At 45.8% G+C, this 12,167-nt stretch overlaps 1 protein-coding gene across 1 annotated transcript in view; it reads left to right on the top strand.

Annotated features, from left to right (window-relative positions):
* LOC137524138 (zinc finger protein 436-like) overlaps nucleotides 1-7,218 on the top strand; it is a 33,807-nt gene extending 26,589 nt beyond the window's left edge. The window contains exon 8 of the mRNA XM_068243695.1: nucleotides 4,134-7,218. Within this exon, the coding sequence (XP_068099796.1) occupies nucleotides 4,134-5,404 (1,271 nt within the window). The 3' untranslated portion in view covers nucleotides 5,405-7,218. The remainder of the gene's footprint in view (nucleotides 1-4,133) is intronic.
* Nucleotides 7,219-12,167: the final 4,949 nt, after the last annotated feature.

Consider the following 12,167-nt stretch of genomic DNA (forward strand, 5'->3'; position numbering starts at 1 on the left):
ATTGAACATACATTGTATATTTATACAAATGCATTTGCTGGGACTTGAGAACTGAGTCACTATACCCAGAGGTTTACTATAATCAGAGTTTACTAAAACGAGATTCTGCTGTATAATAATCGAGTCGAATCATTGACCAGCCGCCAAGTGGCTGGATTTATGACCACCTTTACTAGTCTCCTCCAATGTTGAGTTCCATTTGATATATAATCAGGTCAGATCCTGCCTCCATGGCAGATTGCAAGAGTCTACCTGTTTAGCCAGGACAGCCATTGTTAAAGTGGATCCGAGCTGAACTTTTACTCATTGCATAATTGTGTTCCTTTCCTATTGTTTATAGGGCATTCCTTAAGCCAAATACTTTTTTTGTTTTTGTTTTAATACTCTAAGGCCTGGTGCACACCAAAAACCGCTAGCAGATCCGCAAAATGCTAGCAGATTTTGAAACTCTTTTTCTTATTTTTCTACGGCGTTTTGCTAGCGTTTTGCGGATTGCTGCAGCGGATTTCAGTATAGTACATTTCATATATTGTTACAGTAAAGCTGTTACTGAACAGCTTCTGTAACAAAAACGCTGGCAAAACCGCTCTGAACAGGCGTTTTTCAGAGCGGTTTGCGTTTTTCCTATACTTAACATTGAGGCAGAAACGCATCCGAAATCCAAAAAATGCCTCACCCCGGCATTTTTCGTTTCTGCAAAACGCCTCCCGCTCTGGTGTGCACCACCCCATTGAGATACATTGACCAAGCGTATCCGCAGCCGCAAGCGGCTGCAGAAACGCTGAAAAAGCCGCTCGGTGTGCACCAGCCCTCATTCCCTATAAACTACACGAGCCACAGGTTTTCAGAGAGCCAAGGCACGGGCTCATGGGAGCTCAGTCTGGGCAGGAGGAGGGGGAGGTATTACTAGCCGGAGATTTCAGAGGCAGAGGGGAGGAGAGAGGAGGAGGGGGGATTAGGTTTTTTGCTCAAGATGCAGATAAGCCTGCCTCTGTGTAATGTTAACAAACAACATGGCTACCCTCATTGTATCACAGGAATAATCAATCATATTCTGTTAAAGCTGTTTACAGGTAGATTTGCTGTGTAAACTGTCTAAACTTTAGATAAGATATATAGACAAGCTACTTGTTATAGTTCGTTTTTCATCTCGGATCCGCTTTAACATGCCAGTTTAGCAGGTATGGTAGCAAAGCTTTGACGTTAGACCCCGGGGTTATCTCTCTGGATGGGAATTCAATTCCAGTTCAGCATTTTTAGCCCCCAGGGCATCTCAATAACTTCCGCATTAAAAATGCATGCTGACAATGTGGCTTATTACTAAAAAAAATTGATTCTACCTTTTTTTTTTTTTTACATTTAAAGTGGATCTGAACCAGGACAGAAGGAAAACCTAGAGAAATACATCCTGTATGTATTTAGAGAGTTTAGCATGTCTAATTCCCCTCATATGTGACTAATCACAAGGGTAATTTGATCTCTCGGCTGTGTCAGATCAAGAATCTCAGCAGCCTCAGCAGAGCAGATAATTTACAAACACAGGATGTTAATCCTATGTCTGCTTCCACGAAAGCAGGAAGTAGACACACTGCAGATCTATTGCAGGATTTGTATCCGCTCTAACAACAAAATGTTTTTCTGTAAAGGTTATGTCGTTGCTTATCTTTTAGAACAGAGAGGATGTTCTGAGTTCAGGCCTGCTTTAAATGTTAGTTAGAAGCTTTTATTGCCCTTCTTCTGTGTCTTGCAGTCGGCAGAAAGAGCAGGCAGATAAGGACTGCTGTAATTAGCAGTAGCAATAAGCAAACAAAAGGCTTTCATCAGCAGTGGGGTGGGGACACTGTACTTCAGTCTGTTTAGACAAACTGGATTACATTCACACCTTCCCCTGGATAAATAAGGGGGAGGTGGCAGCTCCTACCGCTATTAGCAACCAGAACAAACTGCAGGAAAAAAAAGATGCTTGGATCCCTTTAAGAGCTAGCCCAGCCCTGAGGCTTCTTGGGTCAGATACAGGGAGGCTTTGACCATTGATCACCTGGAAACCCAAAAGCTAACTTGGGTCTCCCTACCCCCCCCCCCCCCCCCCAAGCCTAGTCACCAGCTCCCAGGGCCCCTGAGCTGGTTCCCCAGCAAATTCAGCACCTGGGGCCCCCTAGATTGCTACCTCAGCCCCTCAAAGTTAACCTGAGTCTCCCTACTCCCCCAGCAAATTCAGCACCCAGAGCCCCTGAGCCAGCTTTCACAGCCCCCTAAGGGTAAGCTGGGACCCCTACCCCCCTCAGTAAATTCAGCACCCAGGGCCCCTGAGCAGGCTACCACAGCCCCTCAAATGTAACCTGGGGCCCCCTACCCCCACCCCCCAGCAAATTTAGCACCCAGGCCCCCGGGCTAGCTACCTCATCCCCAAAGTTATCTCGATACCCCCTAACCCTCCCCTCCAGCAAGATCAGCACCCTGGCCCCTAAGCCAGCTACCTCATTCCACCCCAAAGGTAACCTGGTGCCCCTTAACCCCTCCCCCCCCCCCCCCCCCCGCAAGCAAATTCAGCACCCAAGGCCTCCAATCTGGCTGCCATATCCCCTCAATAGTAACCTGATGCCCCCTAACCCCCGCCAGCAAATTCAGTGCCCAGGGCCTCCAATCTGGCTACCATAGCCCCCCATCCTCACACTCTTCTCCTTTCACGCTCCCAATCTTCATCCTGTCATCCTGCTGCTTGCCTGGGGTTGAAGGCAGTGAGCACAAGACAGGTGAGTTGTAATCCAGCCACAAACGGTGCCAGGGCCCCAGAGGGCAGTCGGGGGGGGGGGGGGGGGTGCTTGGGGGCTCAGCTCCACTCAGGGGCTCTGGGGCAAATGCCCCCTTTGCCTTAACTATAGTGCTGTCCCTGGAAGGTGGCAGCATGGGCTGTGCATAGCCCGCACACATGCATGCTTATTGCAGTGCCAGCACCATATTCTGTTCCTGTGTGGGGGAGAAGGGATGGCAGAGAACCTCTGTGCCTATCAGTGTGAATCCAGCCCTGGCTAGGCTCTTGACACCAAGTGAGGAGAGTCTGGAGAAGCATCGACAGTGTCAGAGGCAGGGCAAAGGTCAAGGAGTTTAAGTACAGTAAATTGGCCTTTGGATGGCCATTCACAAGTTTATTGAGGACTGTTACTGTGGAATGTTGAAAGCTGGAGCCAGACTGGAGGGGGTCTAACAAGAAGTTAGCAGAGCTGCTTGGCCCTGCATTGTGCATGCTCCGTCCTATTGCCTGATGAAGCAGGGCCAATCCTGCGAAACGCATTGTACAGATCCCTGGAGTACGTAAATAAAATTGCTTTGTTGAATTAACATTATCTTGTATCTGCTTGGAGGAGGTAAGTCCACCACTACCTCCTCTACTTTTGGAGTTTTTGGCTACTTTTATCCTTTTGGTGCCTCTGTATATATGATACATTGTACAAGTCCACCCTCGGTGGAGAAGTAATGCCCCCCCCCCTTTTTTTCTGATCTACGGAGAGCGACTTCTTAGGGCCCGTTTCCACTATCACGAATTCGCATGCGTTGCCCGCATGCGGATTCGCACAGCCAGTACAAGTGGATGGGACTGTTTCCACTTGTGCGGTTTCCTGAACGTTTTTCTGTGCAGAAAAAATCTGCATGGTAGGGTCCTCAGAATTCGCCTGCGTGTGGAATGCAGGCGAATCGCATGCAATGTATTTAATAGGGAAATCGCATGCGTTTTCCCCATGCGTTTTTTCCCGCGAATTTGCATGCGATTTCGCATAGGTACCCATGTTAATTCACACAGGCAGTGACATGGTTAAAATCGCATCACCCTAACCTATGCGAAATCGCATGCGAAATCGCGGCAAAAAAACGCATGCGGAATCTCACCCACATGCGATTTGCCTGCGGTGATTCGCCAGCAATTCCGCAACGCTATAGTGGAAACGGGCCCTTAATCCTGAGTGGTGTCAGGTGTCTCCCCACCTGCATTTACAGTTGTTGCCTAATGGTAACCCTGTCTTGTGAGTATAACTATATTTGATCTTTCATCATCTCAATTGATTACCGGTACATGTTATACTATATTGGGCTCTCGGTGTCCTCTTTTGTATTTCTGACTGTTATTTCTCCAACAGATTATGGTGCAGAAGATAATGGTGCCGCACTACATTTACCAGCAGGAAACTCCATTGCTGAAAATATACACAGCAGACGTCACCATGAGGACAAATCACCAGATCTCTCCAATCCTGAGGAACCTTCTGATAGATCCCATCCTGTTACCTCAAATACCCATCCAAAATGTCACAGTTCCGATAGATCAGGAGATCCGTCTAGTCCTGAGGAACCTCCTGATAAATCCCATCCTTTTACCTCAAATACCCATCCAAAGTGTCACAGTGCCGATAGATCAGGAGATCCACCTTATTCTGGGGAATGTTCCAGTAACTCTTTTACTGATAGAGAGGGAGGTGGGAAGAGTTATCAGTGCTCAGAATGTGGGAAATCTTGTAGAAACACATCGCATCTTGCTGCACATGTGAGAGTACATACCAGGAAGCAGCAATTTCCATGTTCTGAGTGTGGGAAATGTTTTATTCGGAAAAGTGATTATCATAGACATCAGAGAAGTCACACAGGTGTGCTTCCTTTTTCATGTCCAGAGTGTGGGAAATGTTTCATGTACAAATCTTATATGCTTGAACATCAGAGAAGTCACACAGGAGAGCGTCCTTATTTGTGTCCTGAGTGTGGGAAATGTTTCAGTCACAAAAGTGTTCTTCTTTCACACCAGAGAACTCACACAGGAGAGTGTCCTTATTTGTGTCCGGAGTGTGGGAAATGCTTCAGGCAGAAAAATAATCTTCTTTCACATCAGAGAACTCACACAGGAGAGCGTCCTTATTCATGTTCCGATTGTGGAAGATGTTTCAGTCAGAAAGCTCATCTTCTCAGACATCAGCGAACTCACACAGGTGAGCGTCCTTATTCATGTCCAGAGTGTGGGAAATGTTTCAGTCAGAAAGTTGATTTTAATTTACATCTAAGAATTCACACAGGTGACCTTCATTCATGTCTGGAGTGTGGGAAATGTTTCAATCGGAAACCTGATCTTATTAAACATCAGAGAATTCACACAGGAGATCGTCCTTATACATGTCCTGAGTGTGGGAAATGTTTCAGTCAGAAATCTCATCTTGGTAGACATCAGAGAATTCACAAAGGAGAGCGTCCTTATTCATGTTCAGAGTGTGGGAAATGTTTTGGTTGCAAAGCTAATGTTAAGGCACATCAGATAAGTCACACAGGGGAGCGCCCTTATTCATGTCCAGAGTGTGGGAAATGTTTCAGTCAGAAATCTAATCTTCTTAGACATCAGAGAAGTCATACAGGAGCGCACCATTAGTCACCTCAGGAATGTGGAGGAAAGTTACAGTCAGACAGCTTATGAAGCTACGGGGAAACAAGCACAAGTCTCCTGGAAGCACATATTATTAGAGCAGCAGCAATGACGTGGCCTCACAGTGCTGGAACTACACTACAGATGTCACCTGCTCTACATTCAGGACTTTCTCCAAGCTGGGGACTCATCCTAACCTCTCATTTCTTGCTGATCATCTCAGAGTGCATATGCTGGAAGATTACTGGGGAAGACTAGAGTTATTAGTTACCTGGTAACATTGCTTCCAGTGATCTTCCAGGATGAGTGCCCCCCAGGGATTTAGGAGCAGACTTGTAATGTGAAGTAGAATCTTTCTCTAGTATAATAGGAGCTGCTAATGCCATAGTAGATTATGTCTGCCTAGTCTGCTTCTTTCTATAGCACTGATCTCAGGACTAATGGTATGGTGATATTATAGGGGAGGTACTGATGTGTTCCCTGGTGTCTCCATGGCAGCTGCATGCTAATGGCCTTAGCTCCGCCTCCTTACTCCCAGTAGGACATCCCTCTATCAATATAAGAAAAGCCCCTCCCTAATAAACTATTCTCTCTTATATCCCCGTCCCCAGCTGGTCATTCCCGAATTATGTTTGATGTCCAGGAAAGGTAAATTGCCATTAGGCGAGTATTATATTGTTCTCGTGTTTGGGGAGGAGCCAATTCAGACTTGGTGTCCTGGAAAATTACAGGAAACAGCATCACCAGGTAAGTAACTTCCTGGTCCATATGCAATTAACTTTCTCTCCTGAGTTTTCTCCTAGCACAGTGATCTGCAAACTTGGCTCTCCAGCTGTTAAGGAACTACAAGTCCCACAATGCATTGCAGGAGTCTGACAGCCACAGTCAAGATTCATAAAGGCAAATGCATTGTGGGACTTGTAGTTCCTTAACAGCTGGAGAGACAAGTTTGCAGATCACTGTCCTAGGAGATGAGAAATTCTCTTCTATTTAAAATAACATGAAAAATGGCACCTGCACCAGTAGGGCTGACCATCAGCTGCTGAATGGATAAATGTGGAACCCCAATACTTAAAGTGCAATCATAAAATCAAAACCAATATCCACAGCTCTAGTATCAAAATAGCTAAACCTTTATTAGCACCATAGAATAATGTTAAACACTGATTTAAATCTACAGTCTAGATTGAACAGTGTGTATCTGGGAACAATCAAAGTACTCTTTCTATTTCAAGTGTTTACTGTTGCGATTTACAAGTAAAAGTTGGATTTCTATAGTAAGAGTCTTCCCAATCTTTTTAGGACAATATTTTTGCCATTTTGTTTTTCTTACCTCTCAGCATTTTATAGGTGTAATGTCTGTGTTTTTTTGCTTGTTTTTACCTATTACCGCTTTTTGCCTAATTTGCCCAAACTCGCAGCAGTGGCGGTGGGCTTATGTGCTGAGTGTATGATTGGTGGCTTTGTTGCTTGAAAGGGAAGGTGCTATTGTGCTTAACACCTTCCCGACCACCTCACGCTGATAGGCGTTGGGAAGGTGGCAGCCCCAGGACCGCCTAACACCGATCGGCGTCAAGAGCGGTGGGCGGATATTAGCGGGGATCGTGTGCGCCGATGTGTGTGCATCCCTGCTAACAGCCTGCTAGCCCGCGATTATGGCTAGCAGGCTGTAGAAGGAAATAAAAAACATTTTTTTCCCTTTTATATAGCGCTGCAATTCATGTGCAGCGATGTAAGGGGACATGTTAGTGACAAAGCTGTCCCCTCAAGTGGCCCACAATGCGATCCCCTCTCATAGGCTGATAAGAGGTGATCACTGATTAGCTCTCGGGGGGGGGGGGGGGGGGGGGAAGGATGTAAATAGAAGAAAAATAATGAAATGTAATAAAAAAAATAAAATAAAAAATTCATAGAATACATCGCAGCAGCAATCAGATGCCACCAACAGAAATCTCTGTTGGTGGCAACAAAAGGGGGTGAGGTCCATTAGTGTGCTAAGTTGGATGGCCCTGCAGTGAGCTTTTAAAGCTCCAGAGCCCTGAATTGTAAAAAAAATCGCCTGGTCACTAGGGGGTGTAAGCCTCTGGTCCTTAAGTGGTTAAAATCAATGCTTCACATTAATTTATGGTTCTAATGAAGGTTTAGCTACTTCTATTTTAAATAACTTTTCAGCACTCTGCAATTGAAATAGTACTAAAAAGTAGTTGAAGAAGTACTGTTAAAATTATTTGTAGTGTTTTCTTGCTTTCTGGGGGTTTACCTACCTAAAAACCACGTAACACCAATGGGCATGGATGCAACGGCAGCCCCAGGACTGCCTAACGCCAATTGGTGGCAAGTACTGGGGCGGGGTTTTGCAATGCGCACGCATCTAATAACACTGTAAAGTGCTGCGATCTAAGGCAGCGCTGTACTGGGGACAGCCGTGTGACAGGAGCGATCGGCTCTCATAGGCTGGCAGCGGAAGGGAGGGTTATAAAAATAATTAGAAAATGGCTCTATTCATTTAAAAAAAAAAAAAACCAGTATAAGTATTTATAAAAAAAAAAACATTTAATCATCCCACGTATAGAAAATCGAATTGTAGGTATGATTAGTTGGGAGAAGATCCGCCCACTCTGAATCCGGTGGGTGTAGTCACATGCTAGTCACATGTCTTGGGGCATCCAATAGTGAGATCCTCCAGCCATCGTTTCTGATTCTGTTACTGTTGATGGCGATGTTGCTTTGCGATTTTTAGTGTGCCCCTGGACTAAGGCCTGGTTCACACTGCAGTAAGCTTTTTAAAGCGGGATTGTCACCATAAAAATCACATTTCAACAGCAACTGGTCTGAGTGTATTAAGTGAGGCCTGGTGCACACCAAGCGTTTTTGGTAGCTTTTTCAAAACCGCTGCCGCCTGTGAAAACGCTTGGCTAATGTATCTCAATGGGATGGTGCACACCAGCGGTTTGAGGTTTGTAGCAAACCGCAAACGTGGGTCCTGCAGCATTTTTGCAGTTTGCAGATGCGTTTCTGCCTCAATGTAAAGTGTGGGAAAAGCTCAAACAGCTCCGAAAAACGTTAGATCAGAGCGGTTTTCCAGGCGTTTTTGTTACAATAGCTGTTCAGTAACCGCTTTACTGTAACAATATATGAAATCTGCTACACAAAAACGCTCCAATAAACGCTAGGCATGTTTAGAAAACCTCTAAACATGACTAGAATCGTTCTGAAAATCTGCTTCAAAAACCTCTAGCGTTTTTCAGATCTGCTAGAGGTTTTTGGTGTGCACTGGGCCTGATAAAGATGGTAATCCTGCATTCAAAACTTTTTTTCTGCTGTTATGGTTTAGAGTTATCACATATCTAAGGTCCACTGGCCCTTTAATTGCCATTGCCAAACAGTTGGATGCTGGGGGGGGGGGGGGGGGGTTATCTGTAGTATATTCCTCCTCTTCCCTTTATTTTCCCCTCCTTCTAATGACATAAGACAGTGCACTTCCTAGTATAGATCTCAGTGGGAGTGTCTGAAGACGCTGGGAGGAGGGTGGGTAACAAATACACAATTAGCAAGAGGAGAAAAAAAAAGTGAGGGAGGAAATGATGTCAAGAGGTCAAAGGTAACTAATATGGAAACTGTCTAGAATAGGATTCCCTGCTTTTTGTTTATAAAACTCACAGGAATCATAACAAGGACAGTGCAATACATCTGTTATGTAAGTAGAACTAGTATCTATCTACTTATATATTTGTTTTTTTATTTCTAGGTCAGCATGGTTGTCACTTTAAGCACTAGTTATTTGGAAAGTTCTTGCTAATGCAATGCTATTTGCGATTTTTATTAAATCACATTGCTCAGGTGAGAACACACTCATAGCATTACATTAGCAAGAGCTTTTAAAATCTCTGGTGCTTAAAAAGCTCTTGCAGTGTGAATCAGCCTTTAGGGCTGGAACCCACAGGAGCGCTTTTAGCAGCGTTTTGGCAGCACTGCGATACGCTAGCAGTTTGCCAAAACGCTGTGCTAATGTTAATGGATGGGGCAACTTCCACAGGAGCGTTTGCGTTTCTCAGAAACGCAAACGCAGGACCTGCAGCATTTTGGGAGCGTTAGCGCTTCAATGTAAAGTATTGAACGCTAGCGGAAACGCTCAGCAAAACCTAAACTGAGCGGTTCTGCTAGCGTTTTGCGGTGCAGCGCAATGTAACAAAATGAAAAATTATTCACACGACCAATCAGGATAAAACCGCAAACCGCAAAATGCTACGCACCCGCTGGGCAAAAAAATACAATGTTGCAAAACGCGACCGCAAACGCGCATGAATCCGCTTGCAAACCGCTGTTACAAATTGCTAGCGGTTGCGTTTAGCGTTTGCGGTTTGCAGTGGGTTCCAGGCCTTAGTGTTTGAATGGGCTTCATAAAGAGAACACCACTTCTGTTACCCCCGATACACACCAGATAATTTCCCTTCAGATAGATGGGTTGAATTGATAATTTATAACCGGTCCAATAAGGTTTCTGATCATTTTTCCAAACAAATTTCCAATTACTGCTGTACAAAATTGATCAGAAAAGTGATTGAAAACCAGATGGACTTGATAGAAATGATCGATTTGACCCGTCTATCTGACTAGAAATTTGCATGGTGTGTATCGGGCATTATACAGCTACTCATGTTATAGTGGGATCTGCTCCTTGGCATGGGCAATAGTCCTAGTGCGTATGACCTGACTAGTGCGCACTGGGTAATGTAGTATTGGCTCACACACATACTCAATGTTTGTCGCCCTTAATGATCATCTGAATTTTAAATAAATATATTTTCTCATGACCTGATAGTCTATTATTGTGTATTGAACTAACGTAAAACTATATTCTGGATCATTTCTACAAATTCCTGTGGTGCTCAATCAAACTATACCGGCCACTGACATGTGTGAACAGATCCAATTAATAACATACAGCACGGTGGTGAAGTGGTTAGCGCTCTCGCCTTGCAGTGCTGGGTCCCCGGTTTGAATTCCAGCCAGGTCAACATGGTTTTCCCGTGTCTGCGTGGGTTTTCTCCGGGACCTCCGGTTTCCTCCCACATCCCCAAAACATACCGATAAGTTAATTGGCTTCCCCTAACATTGGCCCTAGACTACGATACAGGCACTACCTGATACATACATAGACATATGACTATGGTAGGGTCGGTGCGCCCGGCTGCACAAACCGCCTGTGGGCCGACAGCTGATCAGCTGTTCGGGCTTTTTCTTTTCTCGGGCACTAGCACTTTCGGTGCTGCCCGGCTGCTGCCCCGAGCCAGCCCCTCAGCCACCGCCACTCCATGCGGGCAGGAGGCCTGACCACCGCCGCTTCCTGCCGGGCCTCCCACGTGGTAGTGGGTCTTTACCAGACGCGGCGCCCAGCCTTACCAGGGTCATCTGCCACTGCCGAGGCTCGGGTCATCCACCACTCAGCCGGGTGGACCAGCGGCCAGCCTGCTCCACCACCCACCACTCAGTCTGGAGGACTAGCGATCTACACCTGGCGACTTCTCCACGGGGATAGACTCTGGACTGTTTTGTCGGACCCTGGGGTGCTTTTTTTTTTTTTTCTTATCCTGCAGTCCTGGGGGGGACTCTGCCTCTGTCTGTCTCCTCTTGCCCTGGTTCTTTCTCTGTCTTTTCTCTTTCCTTCCTAAGTCTCTTAGCTATTCCTGCTGTTTCTCTCTCTCTTTCGCTGTCCACTCTCTCCAGGACACACGGCGGGGCGTCTGCAGCTGCTGCAGAGCTGAGCGAGCGCCACCGGCAGAGGGCCACCGGCTGCTCCCCTCACACAGCTCTCCAGACTCCCCCACGCATCCGTCATTATAGCTAGTCTGCTGTATTTATAAGTATATGCTACTTGTACTACTGTACCTGACTGTACATGTTGGATTGCATGCATGTGTTTGTACCATCTCCGACCCTGTCTGAGCCAAAAATAATTCCGGGTACAACCCCTGTTGTACTTGGCAAAATAAACGTGATTCTGATTCTGACTAGATTGTGAGCCCTTCTGAGGCACAGTTAGTGACTTGACAATAAATACTCTGTACAGCACTGCGTAATATGTCGGTGCTATATAAATACTTAAATAAAAATAAATATAATAAGTTTACAACCTCTGCATTTTCCGCTTGGTTCTGATAGGATGAAAATAACAAAAAAAGGTCCGTTTTGCATTCTGGTATAAACAGAGCCAAATCTCATCTCAGTTCATCAGCGAGGGATTAATAAAGTCAGAGATTGTCTGACCATGATACTCCGCTTTTGTGAAGTGGTAAATGTGAGTTTGGATCATGGGAAAGCTATATATGTAGTATTCATGCACTTTGTAAGGTCTTTTGACACTGTTCCCTACACTAGCCTAGTGCAGAAGCTGAGGATACAGGGACTGGGGGAACGTGTGTATGTGGATAGAGAGCTGTGACCGTGTTCCCCACAATAGCCTGGTGCAGAAGCTGAGGATACAGGGACTGGGGGAACGTGTGTATGTGGATAGAGAGCTGTGACAGTGTTCCCCACAATAGCCTGCTGCAGAAGCTGAGGATACAGGGACTGGGGGAATGTGTGTATGTGGATAGAGAGCTGTGACAGTGTTCCCCACAATAGCCTGGTGCAGACGCTGAGGATACAGGGACTGGGGGAATGTGTGTATGTGGATAGAGAGCTGTGACAGTGTTCCCCACAATAGCCTTGTGCAGAAGCTGAGGATACAGGGACTGGGGAATGTGTGTATGTGGATAGAGAGCTGTGA

The sequence above is a fragment of the Hyperolius riggenbachi genome, chromosome 7 (assembly GCF_040937935.1).
Source record: "Hyperolius riggenbachi isolate aHypRig1 chromosome 7, aHypRig1.pri, whole genome shotgun sequence".
NCBI classification, from domain to species: Eukaryota; Metazoa; Chordata; class Amphibia; order Anura; family Hyperoliidae; genus Hyperolius; species Hyperolius riggenbachi.